This window comes from Gobius niger (genome assembly GCF_951799975.1).
Source record: "Gobius niger genome assembly, chromosome: 21".
NCBI lineage: Eukaryota > Metazoa > Chordata > Actinopteri > Gobiiformes > Gobiidae > Gobius > Gobius niger.
In genome coordinates, this window is record NC_136872.1 from 1,198,523 (window position 1) to 1,226,111 (window position 27,589).

Sequence of the window (27,589 nt, forward strand, 5' to 3'; positions counted from 1 at the left end):
TTTAAGGCAGGTCAGTCCAGACACTTGAACACTGAAACCGTTTCTGTTCTCTTTTAGGAGCTGTGCTCCCCTTGTGATCATAGGAATAATAAATAACACATCAAACTTGTATAGCGCTTTTTCGGACACTCTGACGCTTTACATGGGGGATAAAACAACATAAAAAAGGGGTTTATGAACAGGTGGGTTTTGATACTGATTTGAAGGTTGGTAGTGAGTCAGAGTTTCTAATGGGCCGTGGGAGTGAGTTCCAGAGAGTGGGGGCGGCGATGGCGAAGGCTCGGTCCCCCAAGGTCCGGCGGTTAGTGCGTGTGATGTGAGTGAGGAGGTTAGTGTGGGTGATGGGAGTGAAGCGGTTAGTGCGGGTGATGGGAGTGAGGCGGTTAGTGTGGGTGATGGGAGTGAGGCGGTTAGTGCGGGTGATGGGAGTGAGGCGGTTAGTGTGGGTGATGGGAGTGAGGCGGTTAGTGCGGGTGATGGGAGTGAGGTGGTTGGTGCGGGTGATGGGAGTGAGGCGGTTAGTGCGGGTGATGGGAGTGAGGAGGTTAGTGCGGGTGATGGGAGTGAGGAGGTTAGTGTGGGTGATGGGAGTGAGGAGGTTAGTGCGGGTGATGTGAGTGAGGAGGTTAGTGCGGGTGATGGGAGTGAGGCGGTTAGTGCGGGTGATGGGAGTGAGGCGGTTAGTGCGGGTGATGGGAGTGAGGAGGTTAGTGCGGGTGATGGGAGTGAGGCGGTTAGTGCGGGTGATGGGAGTGAGGCGGTTAGTGCGGGTTAAGGGAGTGAGGAGGTTAGTGTGGGTGATGGGAGTGAGGCGGTTAGTGCGGGTGATGGGAGTGAGGCGGTTAGTGCGGGTGATGGGAGTGAGGCGGTTAGTGCGGGTGATGGGAGTGAGGCGGTTAGTGCGGGTTAAGGGAGTGAGGAGGTTAGTGCGGGTGATGGGAGTGAGGCGGTTAGTGCGAGTGATGGGAGTGAGGAGGTTAGTGCGGGTGATGGGAGTGAGGCGGTTAGTGCGGGTGATGGGAGTGAGGCGGTTAGTGCGGGTGATGGGAGTGAGGCGGTTAGTGCGGGTGATGGGAGTGAGGCGGTTAGTGCGGGTTAAGGGAGTGAGGAGGTTAGTGCGGGTGATGGGAGTGAGGCGGTTAGTGCGGGTGATGGGAGTGAGGAGGTTAGTGCGGGTGATGGGAGTGAGGCGGTTAGTGCGGGTGATGGGAGTGAGGCGGTTAGTGCGGGTGATGGGAGTGAGGCGGTTAGTGTGGGTGATGGGAGTGAGGAGGTTAGTGCGGGTGATGGGAGTGAGGAGGTTAGTGCGGGTGATGGGAGTGAGGAGGTTAGTGCGGGTGATGGGAGTGAGGCGGTTAATGCGGGTGATGGGAGTGAGGCGGTTAGTGCGTGTGATGTGAGTGAGGAGGTTAGTGTGGGTGATGGGAGTGAGGCGGTTAGTGTGGGTGATGGGAGTGAGGAGGTTAGTGCGGGTTAAGGGAGTGAGGAGGTTAGTGCGGGTGATGGGAGTGAGGAGGTTAGTGTGGGTGATGGGAGTGAGGCGGTTAGTGTGGGTGATGGGAGTGAGGCGGTTAGTGCGGGTGATGGGAGTGAGGCGGTTAGTGCGGGTGATGGGAGTGAGGCGGTTAGTGCGGGTGATGGGAGTGAGGCGGTTAGTGCGGGTGATGGGAGTGAGGAGGTTAGTGCGGGTGATGGGAGTGAGGAGGTTAGTGCGGGTGATGGGAGTGAGGCGGTTAGTGCGGGTGATGGGAGTGAGGCGGTTAGTGCGGGTGATGGGAGTGAGGCGGTTAGTGCGGGTGATGGGAGTGAGGCGGTTAGTGCGGGTGATGGGAGTGAGGCGGTTAGTGCGGGTTAAGGGAGTGAGGAGGTTAGTGCGGGTGATGGGAGTGAGGCGGTTAGTGCGAGTGATGGGAGTGAGGAGGTTAGTGCGGGTGATGGGAGTGAGGCGGTTAGTGCGGGTGATGGGAGTGAGGCGGTTAGTGCGGGTGATGGGAGTGAGGCGGTTAGTGCGGGTGATGGGAGTGAGGCGGTTAGTGCGGGTGATGGGAGTGAGGCGGTTAGTGCGGGTTAAGGGAGTGAGGAGGTTAGTGCGGGTGATGGGAGTGAGGCGGTTAGTGCGGGTGATGGGAGTGAGGAGGTTAGTGCGGGTGATGGGAGTGAGGCGGTTAGTGCGGGTGATGGGAGTGAGGCGGTTAGTGCGAGTGATGGGAGTGAGGAGGTTAGTGCGGGTGATGGGAGTGAGGCGGTTAGTGCGGGTGATGGGAGTGAGGCGGTTAGTGCGGGTGATGGGAGTGAGGCGGTTAGTGCGGGTGATGGGAGTGAGGCGGTTAGTGCGGGTGATGGGAGTGAGGCGGTTAGTGCGGGTTAAGGGAGTGAGGAGGTTAGTGCGGGTGATGGGAGTGAGGCGGTTAGTGCGGGTGATGGGAGTGAGGAGGTTAGTGCGGGTGATGGGAGTGAGGCGGTTAGTGCGGGTGATGGGAGTGAGGCGGTTAGTGCGGGTTAAGGGAGTGAGGCGGTTAGTGCGGGTGATGGGAGTGAGGAGGTTAGTGCGGGTGATGGGAGTGAGGAGGTTAGTGCGGGTGATGGGAGTGAGGAGGTTAGTGCGGGTGATGGGAGTGAGGCGGTTAGTGCGGGTTAAGGGAGTGAGGAGGTTAGTGCGGGTGATGGGAGTGAGGCGGTTAGTGCGGGTGATGGGAGTGAGGAGGTTAGTGCGGGTGATGGGAGTGAGGAGGTTAGTGCGGGTGATGGGAGTGAGGAGGTTAGTGAGGGTGATGGGAGTGAGGCGGTTAGTGCGGGTGATGGGAGTGAGGCGGTTAGTGCGGGTGATGGGAGTGAGGCGGTTAGTGCGGGTGATGGGAGTGAGGCGGTTAGTGCGGGTGATGGGAGTGAGGCGGTTAGTGCGGGTGATGGGAGTGAGGCGGTTAGTGCGGGTGATGGGAGTGAGGCGGTTAGTGCGGGTGATGGGAGTGAGGCGGTTAGTGCGGGTGATGGGAGTGAGGCGGTTAGTGCGGGTTAAGGGAGTGAGGAGGTTAGTGCGGGTGATGGGAGTGAGGCGGTTAGTGTGGGTGATGGGAGTGAGGCGGTTAGTGCGGGTGATGGGAGTGAGGCGGTTAGTGCGGGTGATGGGAGTGAGGCGGTTAGTGCGGGTTAAGGGAGTGAGGAGGTTAGTGCGGGTGATGGGAGTGAGGCGGTTAGTGCGGGTGATGGGAGTGAGGAGGTTAGTGCGGGTGATGGGAGTGAGGAGGTTAGTGAGGGTGATGGGAGTGAGGCGGTTAGTGCGGGTGATGGGAGTGAGGCGGTTAGTGCGGGTGATGGGAGTGAGGCGGTTAGTGCGGGTGATGGGAGTGAGGCGGTTAGTGCGGGTGATGGGAGTGAGGCGGTTAGTGCGGGTGATGGGAGTGAGGCGGGTGGGTTGGTGTTGTTGCAGGAGCTCGGTGAGGGAGGGCGGGGCCAGGTTATGGAGGGATGTGTAGGTGAGGAGGAGGAGCTTGTACTGAATACGATATTGAACGGGGAGCCGGTGGAGCTGTTGGAGGACGGGGGGGGGGGGGATGTGTTCTCTGGACCGGGTGTGGGTGAGGAGGCGGGGCAGCAGAGTTCTGGATGTATTGCAGTTTTTGGAGGTGAGTGGTGGGAAGTCTGTAGAGGAGGCTGTTGCAGGAGTCGAGTCTGGAAGTGATGAATGCGTGGATGGCGGGCGATGTTGCGGAGGTGTAAGAAGGATGTTATAGTGTTAATGTGTGTTTGGTATGAGAGGGTGGAGTCCAGTATGATGCCGGGGTTGCGTACAGAGGGGGAGGGTAAAGTTCTGGACAGGGGAAGAGAGATTTGGGGCCGGTGATGAGGAGTTCTCTTTTATTGCTTTTTAGAAAGTTATTGTCCATCCAGGTTTTGATCTGGGAGATGCAGTCAGTGATGGTGGAGAGGATAACCGGGGTGATAAATTTGGTGGAGATGTAGAGCTGGGTATCGTCGGCGTAGCAGTGAAAGTGGAGTCCATGGTGGCGGATGATCTGACCGAGGGGAAGCATGTAGATGGTGAAGAGGAGGGGGCCGAGCACGGAGCCTTGGGGGACACCGTGGGTGACGGGGGAAGTGTGGGAGTTACAGTTGTTGACAGAGACGAAGTGATGACGGTTGGAGAGGTATGAGGTGAACCAGAGGAGTGCTGTGCCGGAAATGCCACTTTCAGACGGTGGAGGAGGACAGTGTGGTCTCGAATGCAGCGGAGAGGTCGAGGAGGAGGAGGATGGATATGGAACCAGAGTCTGCAGTGAGGAGGAGATCATTAGTGACTTTGAGAAGTGCTGTTTCTGTGCTGTGAACGGAATCCGGATGGAAATGTTTCGAAGAGCTGAGAGGAGTGGAGATGTTGGTGGAGTTGGGTGATGACGGCGCAGGAGATTGGAGATTGGTCTGAAGTTGTCCAGGTTGTCAGGGTTGAGGCCGGGTTTTTTCAAGAGGGGTGTGATGGAGGCAAGTTTGAGCGGGGATGAGACAGATCCAGAGGTAAGGGAAGTGTTGATGATGCTGGTGATGAGTGGGATGAGAGTGGGTACGCATGTGTTGAGGAGGGGAGGTGGGATCGGGTCACAAACATCATCACAAAAATGGTCAAACTAAAGAAATCCGGGTTAAACCTTGAGCAAAATCTTACATCTAATTGTGTGAGAAACTATGTTTCAGCCAAAATTGCATTTAATGTGTCACTTTAAAGCCACGGAGACACAGTGGTTCTCTGCACAAGACTCTGTATCACTGCAGTCTTTGATAGTGATTATTTTGCTCACAGTGGTGTGTACCTCAGTGTGTGATCATGTGGCTGGAAGTGTTGAGTGTGATTAGTCTGTTGTGAAGTTGTTTCCATAGCTTCAGTCCCAGGGCTCCTCTCAGAGCAGGAGATACCCCTCTGTGTAGGCACTACAGATCTGAGCTTTGAACCACGTTCTGATGTCGTCCCCTCAGGCAGAAGTGACCTTGTGTTTTTAGTTTATTGATGGATGTTTGAATAAAATGTATTCAGCCTATGTCCTCAAGAGCTAAGAACACTCTGATCCACCTGCTGATGTCACGAAGTGGTGATCTGATCTTGCAGAGCTGCCAGGCTTTAGAGTTAAATTACTTGGACTTGTTTAAAGATGTATAATTGTGGGTACCCTGGGGCCACGTGTGCCGGTCCACCTGGACCAATGAGCTTCAGCCTTGACGGGGTCGCTGTGTGGCCGCGCTAATCAAGTCCGCTCAAATAAGGCCAGTAAAAAGGATCTCTCCGCTCTCGTGATGCATTTCCTGTATCAGATTTGTATCGGCCCATCCCCGCGCTGTGCCACTGCCTCCGTCCCGCGGTGTGCGCTAAAACATACAGTATGTAAGTGCTACGGCCCCGCCTCTGAGTGCCGTTGCAGTGATTGGTGCAATCTGTGTGTCTGTAAAATATAGTAAAAGAACACACAAGTGCTGCCGTTTACGTCCAGTATACTTTTACCTGTTCATGAACAAAATGTAAAAATGTACATTAAAGTGCGTTTGCCATATCACCTTTTTCCATAGACAAGCTTACAAAACATATTTCTCACAGGTAATCTTTGAATTCAACACATATTAATGACCTTTTAGGGACCACTATAGTACAGGGTAATAACAGGATTATCCTCAAAAACACTGTTATTATCTTCGATCTGGACTACGAAATGCTAAAACATCACACGGATAAAATACTTTTAACCTTGTCTCAATACTTCCTGAACAAATACCAATACACATGAAATGAGCAAAAGCTGTATCTCTGCTGCTGAACAGTTTGAGAACAACGAACTTTATCCTTATTTTTGTGCTATTTAAACTCCATGTAGGTGACAGAACAGGGGTCAGGGCCCTTAACCGGCCCTCCATCATATATCATGTGATGGCATTTGGAGAAAGTGATGCTTTACTTCGGTCTTGGTCTTTTGATGATGAAGAAAATCGTCCCTCCACCAAACATACTGTACTTCCCCTGTTGTAGAAGATCAATATGAATGTGTTATTGAGGTTTTGGCGTTGAACCCTGGTTTTAGGATCCTTTAGGGGCCTTTCTGAAATGGTCCACCTGAATTATATCGAGGTTCGTCACCGTAGCAACATGTCCATTTTGATATGTTGAGATATGTTGATTTTACTGCAGACCATTTTAATGCACGTTGAAAGTAATTGTTTACTGTGGGTGATCCCGCACATGTGCAGTACTCTAAAGAACAACACAACACAAGCCACGCAAAACCTCATTGATCCTCCTTTTTTAAGACGTACTTGCAATACAGTCAGTGACAGACCAAATAACCAACTGAAGAGCCTCATTTAGAATCCCCTTTGTGCCGAGGATCACGAGACGCCGCACTAAACTGATGCTGCATTTCATCCACAGCAAATACTACAGAAAAGAATCAGCCCACTTGTTCCGCATGGGGAGCAGACACCGTGTAGTCCTAACTTTTTTGTGTTTGTGGAGCAGATCATTTTTTTCTTACCTCAAGCAATCTGAGGTGAGCAAATTCAATCACAGGACGGTCATCAGTCTCACCCTAATCGCTGTGAGCTGTTGCTTTCTTTGTGACTCTCCTTCCTTCCTTCCTTCCTTCCTTCCTTCCTTCCTTCCTTCCTTCCTTCCTTCCTTCCTTCCTTCCTTCCTTCCTTCCTTCGTTTGCTTGTGTCACCTACAGCGGCGTGTGTGTTGACCACATTGATTTTAGTATATTTAGCTCGATCTTTTGTCAAAAGTCCTCAGCTAATTTACAATGGAGTACGAAGGGCTGCGCTTTCCTTTTGCCTCCAGTCGTCACCGTGGGTCAGGAGCAGATAGATAGAAGAATTTTCTTTCACGGTACTAGCGAACAAGGGGAAAAGATATATATATATATATATAATAAAAAAAACTCTTCCTCACCTCTCTTTTTTTTTCCCTCCAAGCTCGGGTCCTCTGGGAGCTTGAGGGTTCTGCGCATTTCTGCACTTTTTCTGGACTGAGAAATATATATATATATATATATACATATATACATATATATACATATACAGTATATGCATAAATATAGTGCCAGTACACATCAAGTGAAAATTGTTTATCTGTGTCAGTTATGGAACAATAAGTGGACATAGTGATTATGGTGACAGGCCTAGTTATGTCCTGGTGAAACTGTAGCTGATGCCTCATCTGTAGTGTAAATACAAGACTCCTGATTCGTTTCATTTCCCTCATGAGACTGATAGAGTATTTATAAAGCTCCGTTATCCCGCTACATTGAACCTCTTCCCAAAATCTGCAGATCAGAGACATGAAGACATTGCTCCATCTAACACCGGAGATGTGGAATTACATGAGCACAAACAGGAAGCGACGCATTAGCAGTCTGGTGCATCACAGACTCCATCGACCACAATGCACTGCAGCACAGATCAGGTTCACCACGCTCATTTCATTCCCTACAGTTGGAGGAGTAAGCTCACACTCGGACACTTACATTTAGTCCACTATATCTCAAATGAATGTAGTTGATCATATTTTCAACATGGGCAAAGTTTGGCAGTGGATTAAAACGATATGAGGCTCTTTCAAACTGTCACTGACGTTCGCATGTTTTTAGTTTTATTTCATTTTGATGAGTCGACCAAAAAGATCCCCAGATTTTAGTCATTTTTAAAGTCTCATTAAATACTTTTTATTGAGTGTCCAATTTTTGTCACTAAAAATATTGCCTTGACTAAAAGTAGGAAGGAAAAAGGAAGTGTTGAGTTGATATCTCAGCCACCTAATGCCACTGCACTGATATGAGACATGGCGGCTGGAGAATCATGACTTTCATGATACCTGCAGCAGGAGCAGGGCCAGACCCCAGACTGGACACTAGTCCTCACCACTTTGGTCAATCTCAAGAATCATCCAGGGACTTTGTCAGATTGTCCGGTTTACAGTTTTGGAGTTTGGATGAGACAATGGAAGATTTGTGTGTGTTCAAAGATATGTCTAAGTTCATGAATCATCAACATGTACTTATTCTAATTGCCCTGTGCCAGTTTCATATAAGGTATTTCCAGGGATTATTCCCACTTCATGAGGCCAGTGTTAGTCTCGATAATTGTAACGTCCCCTTCATTACATATTTTAAATATATTCCTCCACTGTACATTTTGCTTGGATCTGGAGGAGATCATCCTGGTGCAGCCCCAGAGCCGCTAACACCCGTCATGTGTTATCTTCCACTTCTTGACCTATCGTTATAGCTAACATTTGCCAAGGGCTTTTGCGAAAGGTCAATTAGCACTGCACACAAATCACCATTATCTCGCCAACAGAGGAAAAGCAGTTCAGGCTGGAAACAACCTCCTCTCAGGGTCTGTCGTATCTCCCTCTTTTACCTCTGGCTCAGAATGAAGAGAATAGAAAGCGTGAGTGGGAGTGTCAGATGGCCTTGAGTTTGTGTGAACTCTGACTAATCACTGATGGGACATTGTGGACGGGTGCAGTTTGAACAACAGACAGTCTTATTTTTACAGCTTGATTTCTTAAACCTGGGCCTGGGGCCCGCCTGTGGTGATAAAGAGGAGGAGGCTGGTGGTTCTGCTGCTGCGGCGTAGATGAGGCTGGGAAGAGTTGTAGATGAAATGGCAGCAGTTACTCATGTACACATGAGTACTCATGTACACAGGAGTACTCACAGGAGTACTCATGTACACAGGAGTACTCATGTACACAGGAGTACTCGTGCACAGGAGTATTCATGTGCACAGGAGTACTCACATGAGTACTCCTGTGAGTAATGATCCTGTGCACATGAGTACTCCTGTGTACATGAGTACTCATGTACACAGGAGTACTCGTGCACAGGAGTACTCCTGTGAGTAATGATCCTGTGCACATGAGTACTCCTGTGTACATGAGTACTCATGTACACAGGATCATTACTCACAGGAGTACTCATGTGCACAGGAGTACTCATGTGCACAGGATCATTACTCACAGGAGTACTCGCACTCATATAGAGTTTATAGAGTAAGTGTGCACAAAGCGGCGCCCACAGCATGAGCAGGCTGAGTGCTGAGCACTTCCTGTCCACGCTCCAGTCTGCTGCTGGACACACAGGACTGGGCAGCACACTGAAGGTTTCCTTGACCCACCAGTTGAGAAACACTGGCGTAGAACATAAATGTGAGGGAGACCAGGCCTTTCTGGATGGAGTTTGCAGGTTCTCCCATCTCTGTGTAGCTCAGGTGTGTTAAGGAAATCTGAACTATTAATTGTTTATTCCTCTCATCATGTCACATATGCTTTATGGACATTTGACCATTACATACAGTGACCTATATTCAGTGAGCATTACCTCATTTACTAGAGTTCAGGTGCATGTTTGTGTATGAGTTGGTGCGATCGGGCGGAGGATTTCTGTCCTCATTTAGTCGTGCTCTCACATCAGCTTATCTCTCACTCATGGCCATTGGCAATTGTTTACTTGTCCATGGCGCCTTATGTATCTCAACAATGTAAGACTCCTTTGACCATTACATCATTGACACCTGCTTGGTCAAGGTCAGGACATCTTATCTAGAATTGGAGACGGGGTGTTTGTGTCCTTGCTTTGGCGACGTTTGTCTTATACATTTGGTCAGTGTCTCTGAACGTCTTAGGTCAATCTGACCTGTTACACCATTGGGGCATTCCATAATCCTATGATCATTGTGCTGTCTGTGTGTATAAATACTGTGAGCTGTGAACTGTTCTTCAGAGCATCTTGTATCCAGGTACTTGATGTGTCTCCATATGCATATGTTAAATAAACCTGCACGCTTGATTCATGACGACTTCTCTCAGGTTTTCATTTAATATGGTCTCAATATTTACCATAACAGGTGTCCCCTACCACTAAAACATGCACAATAGCTTTCCCCTGAGATGAAGATGTCAGAGACCTTCCTCAAGGTCAAACAAAGCTTGAGTGCGCCGGGCAGTGGCATGCTGTGGACAGTGGAGTTTGGTGCTACATAATGATTGTGCTTGACCAGTCTTGAACTCTGTGCACATGTTGAGAACCCCGTCAGACGTGGGCGTGTGAGTCCGTGCACAGCTCCACTGTTACATCAGCAGTAGAGTCAATAAAGTGAGGTGCTGTCTCAGCCCAGGCCCTGACAGCGTCACACCTCATGTTTCAGAATGTCCATCATGGCGTCTGAAACAAGAGCACTTTGGGGCTGACAATGGGGGATTAGAGGGAACGGCTGACAGACACTCGCAGCGATATGGAAATCACATCTATGACCTGATTATTCCGTTGGATCTCTTTTAGCTGCATGCCAGTGTTCTGGAGACGAGGAGCCAAGCGTCACTGTTCCTTTTAAATACCTCGGCGTTCACAGCTCTCTACCATAGGAGAGGAAAATGATGATGTTTGATAACTGTCTTCAATACTGCGATAATGAGATGATTGAATTATTTATGTTTAACTAAGCCATTTGAGGACAGCAGTTTCATCAAATTGTGTCAAAGCAAGAAGAAATACTAAATCAGGACCAAAAGAGGCTAACATGGAAGTAAATTAGGGAAGACGTGAGTGAAACGGAACTTCTGCAGGTTTAAAGACCCCATATGTCTTTGTTTTTAGCTGTTAGCAACAAACATCCATCTCAATCCAATGGAAGACCTCTGTGATGTTACTAAATACTGTGGCTTATTGCGATGGATATGGATATTGGATATTTGTTGATTTATTGTGAAGACTTAATGTTAGATGACATCAATTACAGTGCAGAAAACACAGGTCAAAGTCATGTGTACATGCACCGGAATACACGCACACGTTGCAATGGCTGATGAGCAAGACATGAAGGCAGTGATGACAAAAACATGTCTTGAAACGAGTCAGTTTCATTATGTCACTGAATCAGCTTTCCTCAACAGTTCACGTAAAGTCACAATTCTAAAGAGACAATATCTTCAAATTGAAGCAGCGTCAGTTTCATACTTCAGAAATTCATGGTAGATGGTAGCTGTGGAACTGCAAATGTTTTTGTCTTACTTTTTGGCTAATATACATAAAACAAAAACTGTCTCAAAGTTCATTGTCTTCTCTGTCAGCGCGGATACAATCAGGTCTAATTATTTTTATATGAAAGCTGTCCAAAAGTGATGACAATATTCAAAAATATGAGACGTGATGTTGGTCAGTAAAAAGGACTTTCTGCCATAAAAAGAATACGACGGGTTTGTGAATCCAATCACTATCAAATACAGGTGAGGTACAATTTCTGCAACTTTATTGACAACAAAAAGTAAATGAAACATAAAAACACACAGTTAAGATACCTCCCTTAAATCATATAAGCCAGCCAAATCCTGAACAAATGTTTTATCCACAAAACAACAATATTTTTAAAGCTTCATAAGAGACTTGTGAGGAGGAGAGTAAAACATGTCTTCTGGCGTTAGCGCCTCCTGCTTTAGCTGCCATTGGCCACATACATCTACATCATGACATCAGAGTTCGCCCAAATCTGGACCTAGTAGTTTGGACCGGGTTTAGTTCTGGTTTAGTCCCAGATTTCCTTTGTTTAGTCCAGGATTTGTTTTGTTCCAGTTTAAACCTTGCTTTGGACTTGCTTTAGTCACTTACAGTGCCTCTCGAAAGTATTCATACACCTTGAACTTTTGCACATTTTGTCATGTTTACAACCCTAAACATGAAGATTTAATTTTTGTTTTTTTACTGAACATTCACACACAAGTAACAGAAAACCGAAAAGAGGGGCGAGCATAAGTATTCATACAGCATGAATGAATACTTTGTGGAACCCCCTTTTACTGCAATAACAGCAGAAAGTCTTTTGGGATCTGACTCTACAAGGTTTGCACATGTAGAGACTGACATTTTAGCCCATTCCTCTTCAAAACAACTCCAGCTCTGTCACATTAGAAGGAGAACGTTTGTGAACAGCAGTTTTCAGATTATTCCACAGATTTTCAATAGGATTTAGGTCAGGCCATTCTAACACATTAATATGTTTTCATTGAACCATTCCATTGTAGATTTATCTTTGTGTTTAGGGTCATTGTCCTGCTGAAGGTGAATCTCCGCCCCAGCCTCAGTTCTCTTGTGACTCCAGCAGGTTTTCCTCCAAAATGTCTCTGTATTATTTGGCTCCATCCATGTTCCCAACTATTCTTACAATCTCCCCAGTCCCCGCTGAGGAAAAGCAGCCCCACAGCATGATGCCCCCCCCCCCCCCCCCCCCCCCCCCCCCCCCCCCCCGTATATTTAACACTGGGGATGGTGCACTCAGGACGATGAGCAGTGTCAGGTTTGCTCCATACATAACGTTTTGCATTTGGGCCAAAAAGTTCAATTTTTCTCTCATTTGACCAAAGCTCCTTCTTCCACATGGAGCTGTGTCCTCCATATGACTTCTAGCAAACTTCAAACAGGATTTCTTATGGCCTCCTTTCAATAATGGCTTTCTTCTTCCACTCGTCCATGAAGGCCAGATCTGTGTAGATACGACTTATAGTTGTCCCATGTACAGATTCCCCCAGCTCAGCGGCAGGACTTAACAGCTCCTCCAGAGTTATCTTGTGGCACTTGGTTGTATTTCTGACCAGTGTCCTCCTTGTTTGATCTAATATTTTAGATGGGCGACCGTGTCTTTGTAAGTCTGCAATGGTGCTTTACTCTTTCCATTTCTGAATGATGGATTGAACAGTTGCTCCTGGAGATGTTTAAATCTTGGGAAATCTTTGTATAACTTAATGCTGCTTTAAACTTCTCCACAGCTTTATCCCTGACCTCTCTGGTGCTCCTTGACCTTCATGATGTTGTTTAGTGACCAATACACTCCGACCACAGCTCTGAGGCCCTCACAGAACAGCTGAAATTATACTGAGAGTAGATTACACACAGGTGACCTCTATTTAATGGTTAGGCCAAGGTGTGAGCATTCTGGAGTCACTATGAATGTTCTAAAGGCAATTTAATGCACTCAGAAAATGCTGTATGAATACTTATGCACGCCCCACTTTTCACTTTTCTATTTTTTGAAAAATAACGGAATCATGTATCATTTTGCTTTCACTTCACAGCTGTCTGTTACTTTACTGTGAACGTTCAGTAAATAAGTCAAAAATAAAATCTTCATGTTTAGGGTTGTAAACATGACAAAATTCGCAAATAGCCTACTTTCCCCCAAAATATTAGGCCTAATTCAATTGTTGAATTTGAACATTTTGATTTTTACAATGAGTCTTGTTTGTACAAAAGGCTGTACAAATATAGGGCACAATGTTAGTGCAGGTTTCTGCAGGTCCATGATAAAGAAAATCTCATGAGACCAGCCGCCACTGCTCAGACGTGTGAGTGAGGACGGAGCAGTGTTAGAACATGGTGAAAAGAGAAAGTCTCTGTCATGTTCCAGGACGGATCGTGTATGTGTTCTTTTAGCTCTGGTTACGTAAAAACAGTGTGTTCAGAGAGAGCCCATTGACAGCTATAACAAGTATAACATCTTATGCAAATGTATGTAAATGTGTGGATGAGGCGGTGACAGCCCTGAGCCTCTCCTCTCACTCTCACTGCAGTCCATGTGGAAGTCTCAGCAACATGACAACATGACTAAACTGGGCTAAATAAGTGCTTCACATATTTGATTTGTCTTTAATTACTGGGCCTCTTGTGAATAGAAAATATGGCCACACAAAGATTTATACTCGGGTATAAGCTCAAACCGGAAAGGTAATTTGATTTGGGGTAGGGCTGGCATTCCCAAAAGTGTTCTGACAGACATTGTTCAGCAAACATACTCTGATTGCAACATTATTAAGATTTACCTGTAACTTTTCCTGGAAACCAGGCCTACAGTGATGGATAGACAGGCCTACAGTGATGGATAGACAGGCTTACAGTGATGGATAGACAGGCCTACAGTGATGGATAGACAGGCCTACAGTGATGGATAGACAGGCCTACAGTGATGGATAGACAGGCCTACAGTGATGGATAGACAGGCCTACAGTGATGGATAGACAGGCCTACAGTGATGGATAGACTTACAGTGATGGATAGACAGGCCTACAGTGATGGATAGACAGGCTTACAGTGATGGATAGACAGGCTTACAGTGATGGATAGACAGGCTTACAGTGATGGATAGACAGGCCTACAGTGATGGATAGACAGGCCTACAGTGATGGATAGACAGGCTTACAGTGATGGATAGACAGGCCTACAGTGATGGATAGACAGGCCTACAGTGATGGATAGACAGGCTTACAGTGATGGATAGACAGGCTTACAGTGATGGATAGACAGGCTTACAGTGATGGATAGACAGGCTTACAGTGATGGATAGACAGGCTTACAGTGATGGATAGACAGGCCTACAGTGATGGATAGACAGGCTTACAGTGATGGATAGACAGGCCTACAGTGATGGATAGACAGGCCTACAGTGATGGATAGACAGGCCTACAGTGATGGATAGACAGGCTTACAGTGATGGATAGACAGGCCTACAGTGATGGATAGACAGGCCTACAGTGATGGATAGACAGGCCTACAGTGATGGATAGACAGGCCTACAGTGATGGATAGGACACGTAGTTGCTCGATGACTCTTTCACCCGCTTTGTCGAGCTTTTCCATAACAAAGGCCAGGGCCAAACTGGTCTGACCAGGTATAGGTTTTGGGACCGACCTCTGGCTGTGGCCAAAGTGCTGACCCGGGTCTGACGTGACGTGGACAGACTCTGGCCTCTGGTTGAGTGGACAGCCCTCACTATTAACATGCAGGTCATACAGATTTAATGTTTCACTACATCACGGCTGTGCTAAAAGGGGATTTTGCTGATGTTTGCATTTAGCCACTGTTTGTGCAGCTTTAGCTGGTGTTAGCATGTAGCTTACCTTCATATTTGTATTTGGTAGTTTCTTTTCTGTTTTAATACAGCTTGGCTCCTCAGAATGATTCCATAACTCCACCAGAGGGCAGTATTTGTGCACATTTGTTCTCATCGCGGCTCTAAAAACTTTTGATGATGATCTGTACAGTGTGCTCCTCCGTGGGGGCACAGCCCACAACAAATGCAGGTGTGTGTGTGGTGGAAACAGGAGTGTGTGTGTGGTAGAGTTGATACTGTACGTGCACGGAGAGCGTGGCGTGCGTGGCCGGGTTGCGCTATGTGGAACGACAGCTTTTGTGTCAGGAGTGGGAGGATAGCTAAAAAAAATAGCTCAAAATCTTTTTTTCCATATTGATCAAAAAAAGACATACTATGCAGGGATTCCGCAGGGTATTAAAAAGCATTAAAAGTCCTTAAATCCAGTGTGCCTAATTTAAGGCCTTAAATGTCATTAAAAAGTATTCGCACTGACATTAAATCTAAATTTGTTTTAAAATAATGACATTGCTTGACTAATTCTGTTGCATAGGTTCATCAGAAAATGAGGATATTTTCCGTATACTGTAAAAAACATTTAGCTTAAGGCTGAAATTGTGTACAATTATTTCTCAGAAGTTTTCAGTTGTTTGTATACTCCATAATCATCTGACCAACCTGACTTGCTGCTGTATAAACCCTGATGATCAAAGGCAACTGTGTTCCTCCTCCTCATGAGGAACACAGCATCACTATAGGAGCAGCTTTTTAGTGATTGGTCATTTTTATTCATGTAATAATCATATCTCTGATTTATTGTTAACGTGTTTTGTTCAGGGGTTCCCAAAGTGGGGGTCAGGACCCTCAGGGACCGCGGGACACTGAAGTGGGCGTCGCCAAAGGGTTTCAAGACAATATTTTTGAAAACACTGAACTGGATTGTATTTTGCTTGAAAACAGTGGGCGATTTATGTGTCTGACCAAAACAACATTTGATCAACCAGATTTGGAAAGTTTTGTCTCTGACATTGTTCTAAATGCTAGCGGGTCGTCCTGAGTGTTTTTGAGGTCGCAGTCTGAAAAGTTTGGAGAGGAGCAAAATTGCTGCCAATTTGTGTGAAAAACTATTTGAAGCATAAAGCGTCCCTGGCCTGATGAGGTTATTTCTGACGTGGCTTTGCAGCACAGTGTTGATAGTGTAATGTTAGCTCGGTCAAGTTATTTTAGCGGCAGATTAGCTCTCCACGCTAATTTACCGTGTGACTTGGCTCCTCTTCAGGCTAATTAGGAAATAAAGAGGTTTTGCAGCACACGCCAAATGAGTGTAAACTTTGAGAATGATGAAAGTGCTCTTTAGAATGAAAAAGAACACGTAGTATATCCTCGATATGAAAAAGCCATTTTGGAAAAGTCTGCAATTTACTGACAAACTATGCACGATATAAATGCAGTTATTTTATGAGTGACCATTTTAATTTCAAATTACAAACAGACCATGTTCATCCGCATGTTTCTTTGACACAATCTTGATATTCACTCACATTGGCTCTACTCGGTTTAAAGCCACACTGGGGACATTTGACCCACATGTTTAAATACATGTTTGTTACATGTAATGTTGTTAATGATGAAAATACATATGAAACATGTGTCTTTACTTCGAGCCCTGACTTTAACTTGTCTCCATGATCATTCTACACGCATTGTGTCGTGAAGTTGTCGTCAATGCCTGGCCGTAGTTGTGTTGCAGTGTTGTAGTTGTGTTGCAGGGGTGTGTTGTTGCTGTAGTGTGTCAGTGTGTATCTCCGTCGCGTCATCACTTTCAGTTGTTCTTGTGCCATTAGTGCGTTGGCTGTTGATGGTGTGTGTGTAGTCTATGAACGTCACTGTGGTGCTCTCCCCAGAGCCTTCTCTCTCCTCTCTCTCCTCTGAGCTATAAATGGCTGACAGCACAGACTTAGGTAACACTGCCAGGACTGACCTGTTATATACATGTTATATACATGTTATATACATGTCATATACATGTTATATACATGTCATATACATGTTATATACATGTCATATACATGTTATATACATGTCATATACATGTTATATACATGTCATATACATGTTATATACATGTCATATACATGTTATATACATGTCATATACATGTTATATACATGTTATATACATGTTATATACATGTTATATACATGTTATATACATGTCATATACATGTCATATACATGTTATATACATGTTATATACATGTCATATACATGTTATATACATGTCATATACATGTCATATACATGTTATATACATGTTATATACATGTCATATACATGTCATATACATGTTATATACATGTTATATACATGTCATATACATGTTATATACATGTCATATACATGTTATATACATGTTATATACATGTCATATACATGTTATATACATGTCATATACATGTCATATACATGTTATATACATGTCATATACATGTCATATACATGTTATATACATGTTATATACATGTTATATACATGTCATATACATGTCATATACATGTTATATACATGTCATATACATGTCATATACATGTCATATACATGTTATATACATGTCATATACATGTTATATACATGTCATATACATGTTATATACATGTTATATACATGTTATATACATGTCATATACATGTCATATACATGTCATATACATATTATATACTGGCCACCTCACAAGCACTTTTCAGATCATTGAAATATTGAAGGTAGAAAATCAAAAGTATTTCTTATCCAATTATAGACTTATATTTGCCCAGGGTTTGTAACTTTTAGACATATCCATGTGTGAGGCGTAGTAATGTTCTACAACAGCATGGGGCACTAGTCGCTAAAGTGCTCACTGTTGGCTTTTCGCGACACGTGATAAATCAATTCAAATGATTCAGAATACTTTTATTTTTAATCCAGTTAAAAATGTGGTAGAAAGTGCTGATACCTCAGGTCCTCAGAGCTCATGCCGCCTCCAGTAGATAAAGCACAGGGACTGAACTCTGGAGTTTCTCTTAGGTCTACACAATATGTTTTATAGGCCTCATACCCTTTTTCAACCGCACAAAACCATTTGCTTCTGTTAGTTTAGTTTGTTGTATATGTGCTGCTGCAAACTTTCCTTAAAGGGACTATACGGAGTTTGAATGTCCTATGGTGTAGAATGAGCCCAGACCTGTTCACCACAACTGCCTCTAAAATCCTGCACTGTCACTCAAAAAGCTGTTAGTTCGGGTCCGAATTGCCATTAAGCACAAGCTTAATATAGAAGGTGCAGTTACACATATGACCTGAGGTGGCAGTAGTGAGTATGGTATGGTATGTTTTTTACTTAGACAGGGACAGTGTAAAATTTAACATTGACCAAAGGGAAAGATGCATTGTACCAGGTTATAGCAGGTTTCCACCTGTAGTCCCTGGGCAGGCTGATGTTAATGTATAAAATGTCTCACTTGCATCTAGCCCCTTTAATCACCTTCCACACTCTCCTCATGATCTCTCTCTCACTCTTGCGGACTCCTCACTTCAGTATTACTGTTTTACTTGAGTAACTATGGGTTACATTTTACTTCTTCTTGAGCAAAATGATTTTAGTTATAGATCATTATCTTATACGTGGTTAGAAAATGCTATATTGTTGTAAATCAGAGGTGTATCAAAACATATATCGTTACTACTCTGGCCGCTTTAGATCAATGCAGCATTTTCTATAATATTTTGTAAGTACTGTTTTTTTGCTCTAACCTGGCACATGACAGCTCTATTCTGATTCTAAACCAGGAAGTATAAGTACAACATAAAGATCAACATTTGTTTGAAATTGTTACCACATACCTGCATAAATTCCCCTCTTTAACCCTGTGTGATCCTGGGGCCACTTTGCCTCTACATGTCTCAGCCATATTTATTTTCAAACAGTCTGAATTTTCCAATATGCGTTTTCGTCTATGAATTTTGATCAGGGAAAAATATTTTGATTTGATTGATGATTTGATTTTTGTATCTAATATTTCACTTATAAAGTGTATTTTTAGTGTAACTAAAATTCTTCAAATGCACGGATACTAAGTGTACCAGTTTGTTTTTGGAAGCCTTGTTTATGTGCATATGTGCCTGGACCTGACAGCACATACAGCTGTGGTCCTGAAGGGGGCGTTGCAAAAGAGGGAAAAACTACAGCCTAAGTTGTGAGGTTTTGCTTTACACACCGCTAAGTAGTTACAAGTTCACTATCTTGGTTTGATTAGTTAGATAGTTATTGAGTTGTTGTATTTTTAGGATCTGCTTTATTAGTGTTTTTTCACCTGCAGAATCTGGGATGGCCCACACTGGGAAGAGAAGCGACTTTGTAGCTGATTAGATCTTTCACAAATGGTTGAAACTGGATTATTATCAGGCTCTGCTCCAAACTGTGGATTCTTCCTGAACATGTGTATCTCCTCCACCTCCAGGACAGGAATGTGAACAGGAATATAGATGTAGTTATATTTGTGCTGTGAGTCATGCGTCTGAGCCCACTCCTCTGTCACAGCTGAGGCCAAGTGTGAATGTGTCTGCTCTTCCTCTCTCTCCTCACACTCATCACCTCTGAGTCAGTGTGAATGTGTCTGCTCTTCCTCTCTCTCCACACTCATCACCTCTGAGTCAGTGTGAATGTGTCTGCTCTTCCTCTCTCCTCACACTCATCACCTCTGAGTCAGTGTGAATGTGTCTGCTCTTCCTCTCTTCTCACACTCATCACCTCTGAGTCAGTGTGAATGTGTCTGCTCTTCCTCTCTCTCCTCACACTCATCACCTCTGAGTCAGTGTGAATGTATCTGCTCTTCCTCTCTCCTCACACTCATCACCTCTGAGTCAGTGTGAATGTGTCCGCTCTTCCTCTCTCCTCACACTCATCACCTCTGAGTCAGTGTGAATGTGTCCGCTCTTCCTCTCTCCTCACACTCATCACCTCTGAGTCAGTGTGAATGTGTCTGCTCTTCCTCTCTCCTCACACTCATCACCTCTGAGTCAGTGTGAATGTGTCTGCTCTTCCTCTCTCCTCACACTCATCACCTGTGAGTCAGTGTGAATGTGTCTGCTCTTCCTCTCTCCTCACACTCGTCACCTCTGAGTCAGTGTGAATGTGTCCGCTCTTCCTCTCTCTCCACACTCATCACCTCTGAGTCAGTGTGAATGTGTCTGCTCTTCCTCTCTCTCCTCACACTCATCACCTCTGAGTCAGTGTGAATGTGTCTGCTCTTCCTCTCTCTCCACACTCATCACCTCTGAGTCAGTGTGAATGTGTCTGCTCTTCCTCTCTCCACACACTCGTCACCTCTGAGTCAGTGTGAATGTGTCTGCTCTTCCTCTCTCCTCACACTCGTCACCTCTGAGTCAGTGTGAATGTGTCTGCTCTTCCTCTCTCCTCACACTCATCACCTCTGAGTCAGTGTGAATGTGTCTGCTCTTCCTCTCTCTCCACACTCATCACCTCTGAGTCAGTGTGAATGTGTCTGCTCTTCCTCTCTCCTCACACTCGTCACCTCTGAGTCAGTGTGAATGTGTCTGCTCTTCCTCTCTCTCCTCACACTCATCACCTCTGAGTCAGTGTGAATGTGTCTGCTCTTCCTCTCTCTCCTCACACTCATCACCTCTGAGTCAGTGTGAATGTGTCTGCTCTTCCTCTCTCTCCTCACACTCATCACCTCTGAGTCAGTGTGAATGTGTCTGCTCTTCCTCTCTCCTCACACTCGTCACCTCTGAGTCAGTGTGAATGTGTCTGCTCTTCCTCTCTCCCCTCACACTCATCACCTCTGAGTCAGTGTGAATGTGTCTGCTCTTCCTCTCTCCTCACACTCATCACCTCTGAGTCAGTGTGAATGTGTCTGCTCTTCCTCTCTCTCCTCACACTCATCACCTGTGAGTCAGTGTGAATGTGTCTGCTCTTCCTCTCTCCTCACACTCGTCACCTCTGAGTCAGTGTGATTGTGTCTGCTCTTCCTCTCTCTCCTCACACTCATCACCTCTGAGTCAGTGTGAATGTGTCTGCTCTTCCTCTCTCCTCACACTCGTCACCTCTGAGTCAGTGTGAATGTGTCTGCTCTTCCTCTCTCCTCACACTCATCACCTCTGAGTCAGTGTGAATGTGTCTGCTCTTCCTCTCTCCTCACACTCATCACCTCTGAGTCAGTGTGAATGTGTCTGCTCTTCCTCTCTCCTCACACTCATCACCTCTGAGTCAGTGTGAATGTGTCTGCTCTTCCTCTCTCCTCACACTCATCACCTCTGAGTCAGTGTGAATGTGTCTGCTCTTCCTCTCCCCTCACACTCATCACCTGTGAGTCAGTGTGAATGTGTCTGCTCTTCCTCTCTCTCCTCACACTCATCACCTCTGAGTCAGTGTGAATGTGTCTGCTCTTCCTCTCTCCTCACACTCATCACCTCTGAGTCAGTGTGAATGTGTCTGCTCTTCCTCTCTCCACACTCATCACCTCTGAGTCAGTGTGAATGTGTCTGCTCTTCCTCTCTCCTCACACTCATCACCTCTGAGTCAGTGTGAATGTGTCTGCTCTTCCTCTCTCCTCACACTCGTCACCTCTGAGTCAGTGTGAATGTGTCTGCTCTTCCTCTCTCCTCACACTCGTCACCTCTGAGTCAGTGTGAATGTGTCTGCTCTTCCTCTCTCTCCTCACACTCATCACCTCTGAGTCAGTGTGAATGTGTCTGCTCTTCCTCTCTCCTCACACTCATCACCTCTGAGTCAGTGTGAATGTGTCTGCTCTTCCTCTCTCCTCACACTCATCACCTCTGAGTCAGTGTGAATGTGTCTGCTCTTCCTCTCTCCTCACACTCATCACCTCTGAGTCAGTGTGAATGTGTCTGCTCTTCCTCTCTCCTCACACTCGTCACCTCTGAGTCAGTGTGAATGTGTCTGCTCTTCCTCTCTCCCCACACTCATCACCTCTGAGTCAGTGTGAATGTGTCTGCTCTTCCTCTCTCCTCACACTCATCACCTCTGAGTCAGTGTGAATGTGTCTGCTCTTCCTCTCTCTCCTCACACTCATCACCTCTGAGTCAGTGTGAATGTGTCTGCTCTTCCTCTCTCTCCTCACACTCATCACCTCTGAGTCAGTGTGAATGTGTCTGCTCTTCCTCTCTCTCCTCACACTCATCACCTCTGAGTCAGTGTGAATGTGTCTGCTCTTCCTCTCTCCTCACACTCATCACCTCTGAGTCAGTGTGAATGTGTCTGCTCTTCCTCTCTCTCCTCACACTCATCACCTCTGAGTCAGTGTGAATGTGTCTGCTCTTCCTCTCTCCCCACACTCATCACCTCTGAGTCAGTGTGAATGTGTCTGCTCTTCCTCTCTCTCCTCACCTTGATCCTTGACCTCGGCTACTTGAGTGTGCGATGCTGTATTTTGGATTTTTTTTATTTCATAAAGTATAACCACAGCACAACTTGAAAAGCCGCTTTATATGTAGCTAATGGCGTTTTTAGTGACTTTACTGCTGGTTATTTCTTGTTTTCATGTGATCGGTCAGTGCTGTCGTTAGCTGTCGCTCGGATGGGAGTCTCCTCTCATGGCTCAACACACATTGTCCAGCCACTAAAGTTCTCTCTCCCGTGGTAAAGAGCATGTGTACCTAACCCACTGGTCCTCCTCTGTCCTGTGTGCAGATGCCCCGGTGGCTGAGCTCCATGACCTGTTCTGTAAGAAGCTGCAGCAGTGCTGTGTGCTCTTTGACTTCCTGGACTGTGTGGCCGACCTGAAGGGGAAGGAGATCAAACGTGCTGCTCTCAACGAACTGGTGGAGAGTGTGGCCACCAGCAGAGGAGTGCTGATCGAGCCCCTGTACCCCGAGGCTATCAAGATGGTACTAACAACACATCATCAACACCCACACACTGCAGCCAATCAAATTACAGAGAGCACAGGGAGCCACTGTAGGACGTCCAACACTGGACTGAAGGCCTCGAACAATATATCAATATATTTGTGACGTGTCACGATACAACTGCCATCGTTTCAACGCCTCATATTGTATGGCATTTTTTTATAACACAAAGTCTGAGTCACCTGTGTGTTTTGTGTTTGGTGACTGACCCAAACCCAGTTAGAGACTAAACAAACCAAAGGCTGGGCTGAGGTTTGTATTACAACCACAGCAACACTTTTAATCTGCTCTTGCACTATTCAAAGACTGATGAATATAGCTTTTGAAAACTACTTTTCCCAATTAATTTAGGTTACAGTGAAGGTCTTGTTCAAACTATACAATATTTATTGTATTGAAATGTGGATCATATCTGATCACTCATAACCCTCTCTGTTTCAGATCTCGGTGAACATTTTCCGGACCCTTCCCCCCAGTGAGAACCCCGAGTTTGACCCAGAGGAGGACGAGCCCACGCTGGAAGCTTCCTGGCCCCACCTGCAGGCACTGTTCACCTCCTCTATACCCTGTATCTGTACCCTTTACCCCTCCTCTGTACTCCTCCTGTGGTCTCTTCTTTGTGACCCCTCCTTAGCCCCCCCTCTGACATGACCTCTCCTCTGTCCCAGCTGGTGTACGAGTTCTTTCTGCGATTCCTGGAGAGTCCAGACTTCCAGCCTTCCATGGCTAAACGCTACGTGGACCAGAAATTTGTCCTACAGGTATACTATATATGTTATGCCAGTCTTTTGGAAACAATAGTCGTACACTCTGCCAAAGCCACTGGTCAGAGCTTTAACCGTGTTGTCTGTGCTGTAGCTGCTGGAGCTCTTTGACAGTGAGGACCCCAGAGAACGGGAGTACCTCAAGACCATCCTGCACCGTGTCTACGGCAAACTGCTGGGGCTGCGCGCCTACATCCGCAAACAGATCAATAACATCTTCCTCAGGTACGCCTGGGGGTGGAGCACTCGATAACAGCAGTACACTTTTCACTTGTACCTAGCATGCTCAGGGACAATATTGAGATATCGGCTCACTGTTTTCTTGTGCAAAAGAATCCGGTAGCAAGACTGCCTATGATAAATCCACTTTCCTGACTACAAAAAAAAAAAGAGGTTTTACTGCCATAACGATGAATCTTCTTTGGTGCAGACGTGCAACACGAAACATTTAAAATAAAAACAATAAAACTATGATTAAGATGAAGTATGGTGAATGACAGTTTAACACAGAACAGCAGTGTGAATGGATTTACAGATGCATTAAGTATTAGCAGCAGATGTGAGTGTGGACATGTTTATGTCTCAATCATTTGCGGCACAGTGAGAAAATACAGAGTTCATGAATACTATGCATCACTCTCATATTGTTGACCAGAGTAAGAGCTAAACTGCAGCTTTAATGTGCAGTGTGGAGGTGGAACGTTGAACACTGACTGATGCCATCATTAAGTCTGGCACTATCAGGCTGCTGCTTAGTCTGTGATTATCTTATAAAAACTGGAGTCTGAATGTTACTTTTCCAAAAGAATACTGTAAATGTGTGTTTTGTATTGGTCAATGCTAAAAGATGAACCGTTTTACAATAGGGCTGCGAGGCGCTTCGTGCTTTAAAAAAGTCACTGTTACTTAGTTTGCTCAAAGCTGCACATGAGCTCAAGCACAAGTTTGTGTGAACAGGCCATTTGTTATTTGAAAGCTTAGAACCTCCAGAGTTCAGGAGGCTGCTCTGGCATTTATCCGGGACAGGAGCTGGGATTGAGGTCATTTATTACCAAACTAGTTTAAACTCTAGGATCTGACAACAATGAGAGTGGAGCTCATTCTGCCTTGTGATTTCAGATCATATTTATAATATTCACACGAAACACTACAGTACAAAAACAATCTATCCAGCAACCTAAAACATGCACAATAGACTCTAGACATGAGATCTGAAGATACGGTCGCCTGCAGCTGAGTCACATGACACTTGGACAGGCCTCGTAGGACAAATGCCACTGCCCTTCACTGACTCAAGCCCTCAAGGTTGGTCACTGCTCAGGAATGGTCGCGACTGGGGGTGCAAAGGGGCGGCAAATTCCCAATAAGTTCTGTAAACTTTCAACGAGAACTTTAGCTAAAAAATGTTGGGAGTTTTCAAAAATGAAAAACTGTCATCCATCCGTGGCAGTGGTCTGGAGGACAGGTTTTACTGCTGACGGACTCTCACCAGAAAGCCTACAAAACAACTGATCCTGGAGTGTCCAAGAAGCCACTGTGAGACCAAGATGCTAAGCTGACCACTCATACAGCCTCTGGGTCACTACGAGGTCAAATACGCACAAATATCAACTTTTTTTCCCGCGTAATGCACCTTTACCTTACCTACCCATTAATGATGTTTTTGATCATATGGATCATATGGTCACATCAAAACATAGCACAACTTTCCCAAACATGACTTTTAGTTACATTAGATGTAGTGTCATCACACTTAAAGTCACCTGTCTCTAACTCAGATCATGATGAATAGTGACCAGTACAGTACGAGGCCTGTGTCTGACACAGAGCGGCATTAAACAGAACAGACCTAAAGGATAGACTTTTGAAACGATAGGATATTGGAACGCTGCTTAGCTGTATTATAAAGATGAATATATGTAAGACTAAAATGAATTCTCTGAAACTTTTCATCTCTGCTGTGATAGGTTTAGGTTTAGGTTTATTAAAATTGACATTGCAGGAAATAACAAAATGTTCAACCTGAATTGTGTCAATTACAATAGAATAAAAACAGCAATATACCAAAAAAATGAATAAAAACATCTATAAAACAGATTCGTAAAACAACGTTAATGCTCGAGGAATAAAAGACATTTCATGTTTTTTTGTGTTGCTCTTCTTGGCTGCACATGGTCTTCAGTAGTCTCGCCAACCAGACTCCGCCTCTTTACAGAAGAGGGTCTGGCAACACTCGCGCTTTCAAAGGAAGTGACGCAGCGATATGGAGCCTACCGACCAATCAGAGCAGCTCCCTGAACGGGCGTCACGTTGTTGCGCCTTTGTTTTGTAGTTTTTCAACACAAGAAACCACTTCACGTAATGCTCCGGTATGCTTGTATTCTCTAGTTTTTCTGACATAAACGACAGAAGTCATTTACTGAACTCTGTGTGTCAGGGAGCGCCATTGTTAATGTCCCAATGACACAACTTTCTTGTGGCTGTTTCTGTCGTCACATCCGCTCTGTTCTCATTGGCTGCTCTGCACTTCGGTTGTCCCACATTAGTCCCGCCTCAAGCAGTAGCTTTTCTACGACAGGGTCGCCAGACTAGTCTCCTGTTTATTCATTAATAAACATCGGAGATTAGTCTGGATGCCAGGCTAGGTCTTCGGTGCCAGTTCTGGTAATTCTCCGTTTATTCCTATCAATTTCCATTCCTTCCTGTTAATTCCCTTGGAAAATGTCCTGAATTTTGCAACCATACTCCAGACTGACACTCTGGGTTAGTAAAGCAGTCAATCCATCTTCTTTTAAAACATCTTTTACATAAGAAATATAGAGCATTTTAGTATTTGCATGGCAGCTCTCGAGCTGTTCCTTTTGTTCATATAACAGGGATATTAATGTGAACAAATGTAAAGTATTATTATTGTTAGTTTGAAGCTTTAGGGTAATAACGACTTGAGTTTAGGGTTCAATTCAATCAAAAATCTGATTTTAAAAAGAAAAACATCGATATTTTAAAACAAATGACATGGATAAATAATTTACAAATGAAGTATTCACAACGCTTTACAAATGCTTTTATAAAAAACACTTTTTGTGTTAGTCTGAAAAGCAGGGGCTGAAGGGCCTGTGAGCGCTCAGCCCTCTGATCCTCAGACATTTACTTGTTGTTTGTGGAACATTCTTTTGGCTCAGAAACAGGAAAGGTTTGAGCTGACGCCTGTTTGTGTCTGTGGTTTTTCTCTCAGGTTCATCTATGAAACTGAGCACTTCAACGGCGTGGCAGAGCTGCTGGAGATCCTGGGCAGGTACAGTCATGGAGGATCCATGTGGTAACATACAGGGTCACACCACCATACTACTGTCACACTGTTTACACTGGACAGTTCAAAACTACAGCCCGTGTTGAGAACCCGGGTTTAAGCCGCTGGAAGCAAGTCAAATATAATGCTTTTTAATACTATTTTAAGGCCGGAATCATTTAATGCCACAACAGTTTGGCCCCAGAGCCTGACGTTGGCTGCTCCTGCTGTGTCTGCTGAAAAGTGCTATTCAAATAATATTCCATAGGTTGCATTCGCATGACGTCACAACATTCTAAAGAGTATAGTTTCATATTTAGGTGGAGGGCAGCTATTACTATTACTATTACTATTACTATTACTATTACTATTACTATTACTATTACTATTACTATTACTATGGTAATGGTCAAAATGTAGATTCCTCTTCATAGTTTGTTGCTAACTTCTCTGTAATTCTTGGGCTGATTCAGATGGAACAAAAACTTTCACAAAGTTCAAAGTTCTCTCTTCCAGCTCATATGAACAATGGTCTAATTATTTCCTCATGAAGAGTGGAGACAATATTCAAAAACATGTGTGTAAGGACCTTCAGCCATAAGAACAATGTGGCAGGTTGTGCTGTCAAATAAAGAAAACATTTGGACATTTTCTTTGGGGAAATTTCTTTCCAAAACTGTTTCTCTCCTGTACAGTTGTATTGAGACCTGCTCGAACATGAACA

General features: G+C 45.2%; 1 protein-coding gene across 1 annotated transcript in view; it reads left to right on the top strand.

The window, feature by feature from the left end:
- ppp2r5b (protein phosphatase 2, regulatory subunit B', beta) overlaps nucleotides 1–27,589 on the top strand; it is a 58,205-nt gene that overhangs the window by 6,197 nt on the left and 24,419 nt on the right. Inside the window, exons 2-6 of the mRNA XM_079579616.1 lie at nucleotides 22,595–22,791; nucleotides 23,254–23,355; nucleotides 23,481–23,573; nucleotides 23,671–23,801; nucleotides 26,812–26,871. Of these exons, the coding sequence (XP_079435742.1) occupies nucleotides 22,595–22,791; nucleotides 23,254–23,355; nucleotides 23,481–23,573; nucleotides 23,671–23,801; nucleotides 26,812–26,871 (583 nt within the window). The remainder of the gene's footprint in view (nucleotides 1–22,594; nucleotides 22,792–23,253; nucleotides 23,356–23,480; nucleotides 23,574–23,670; nucleotides 23,802–26,811; nucleotides 26,872–27,589) is intronic.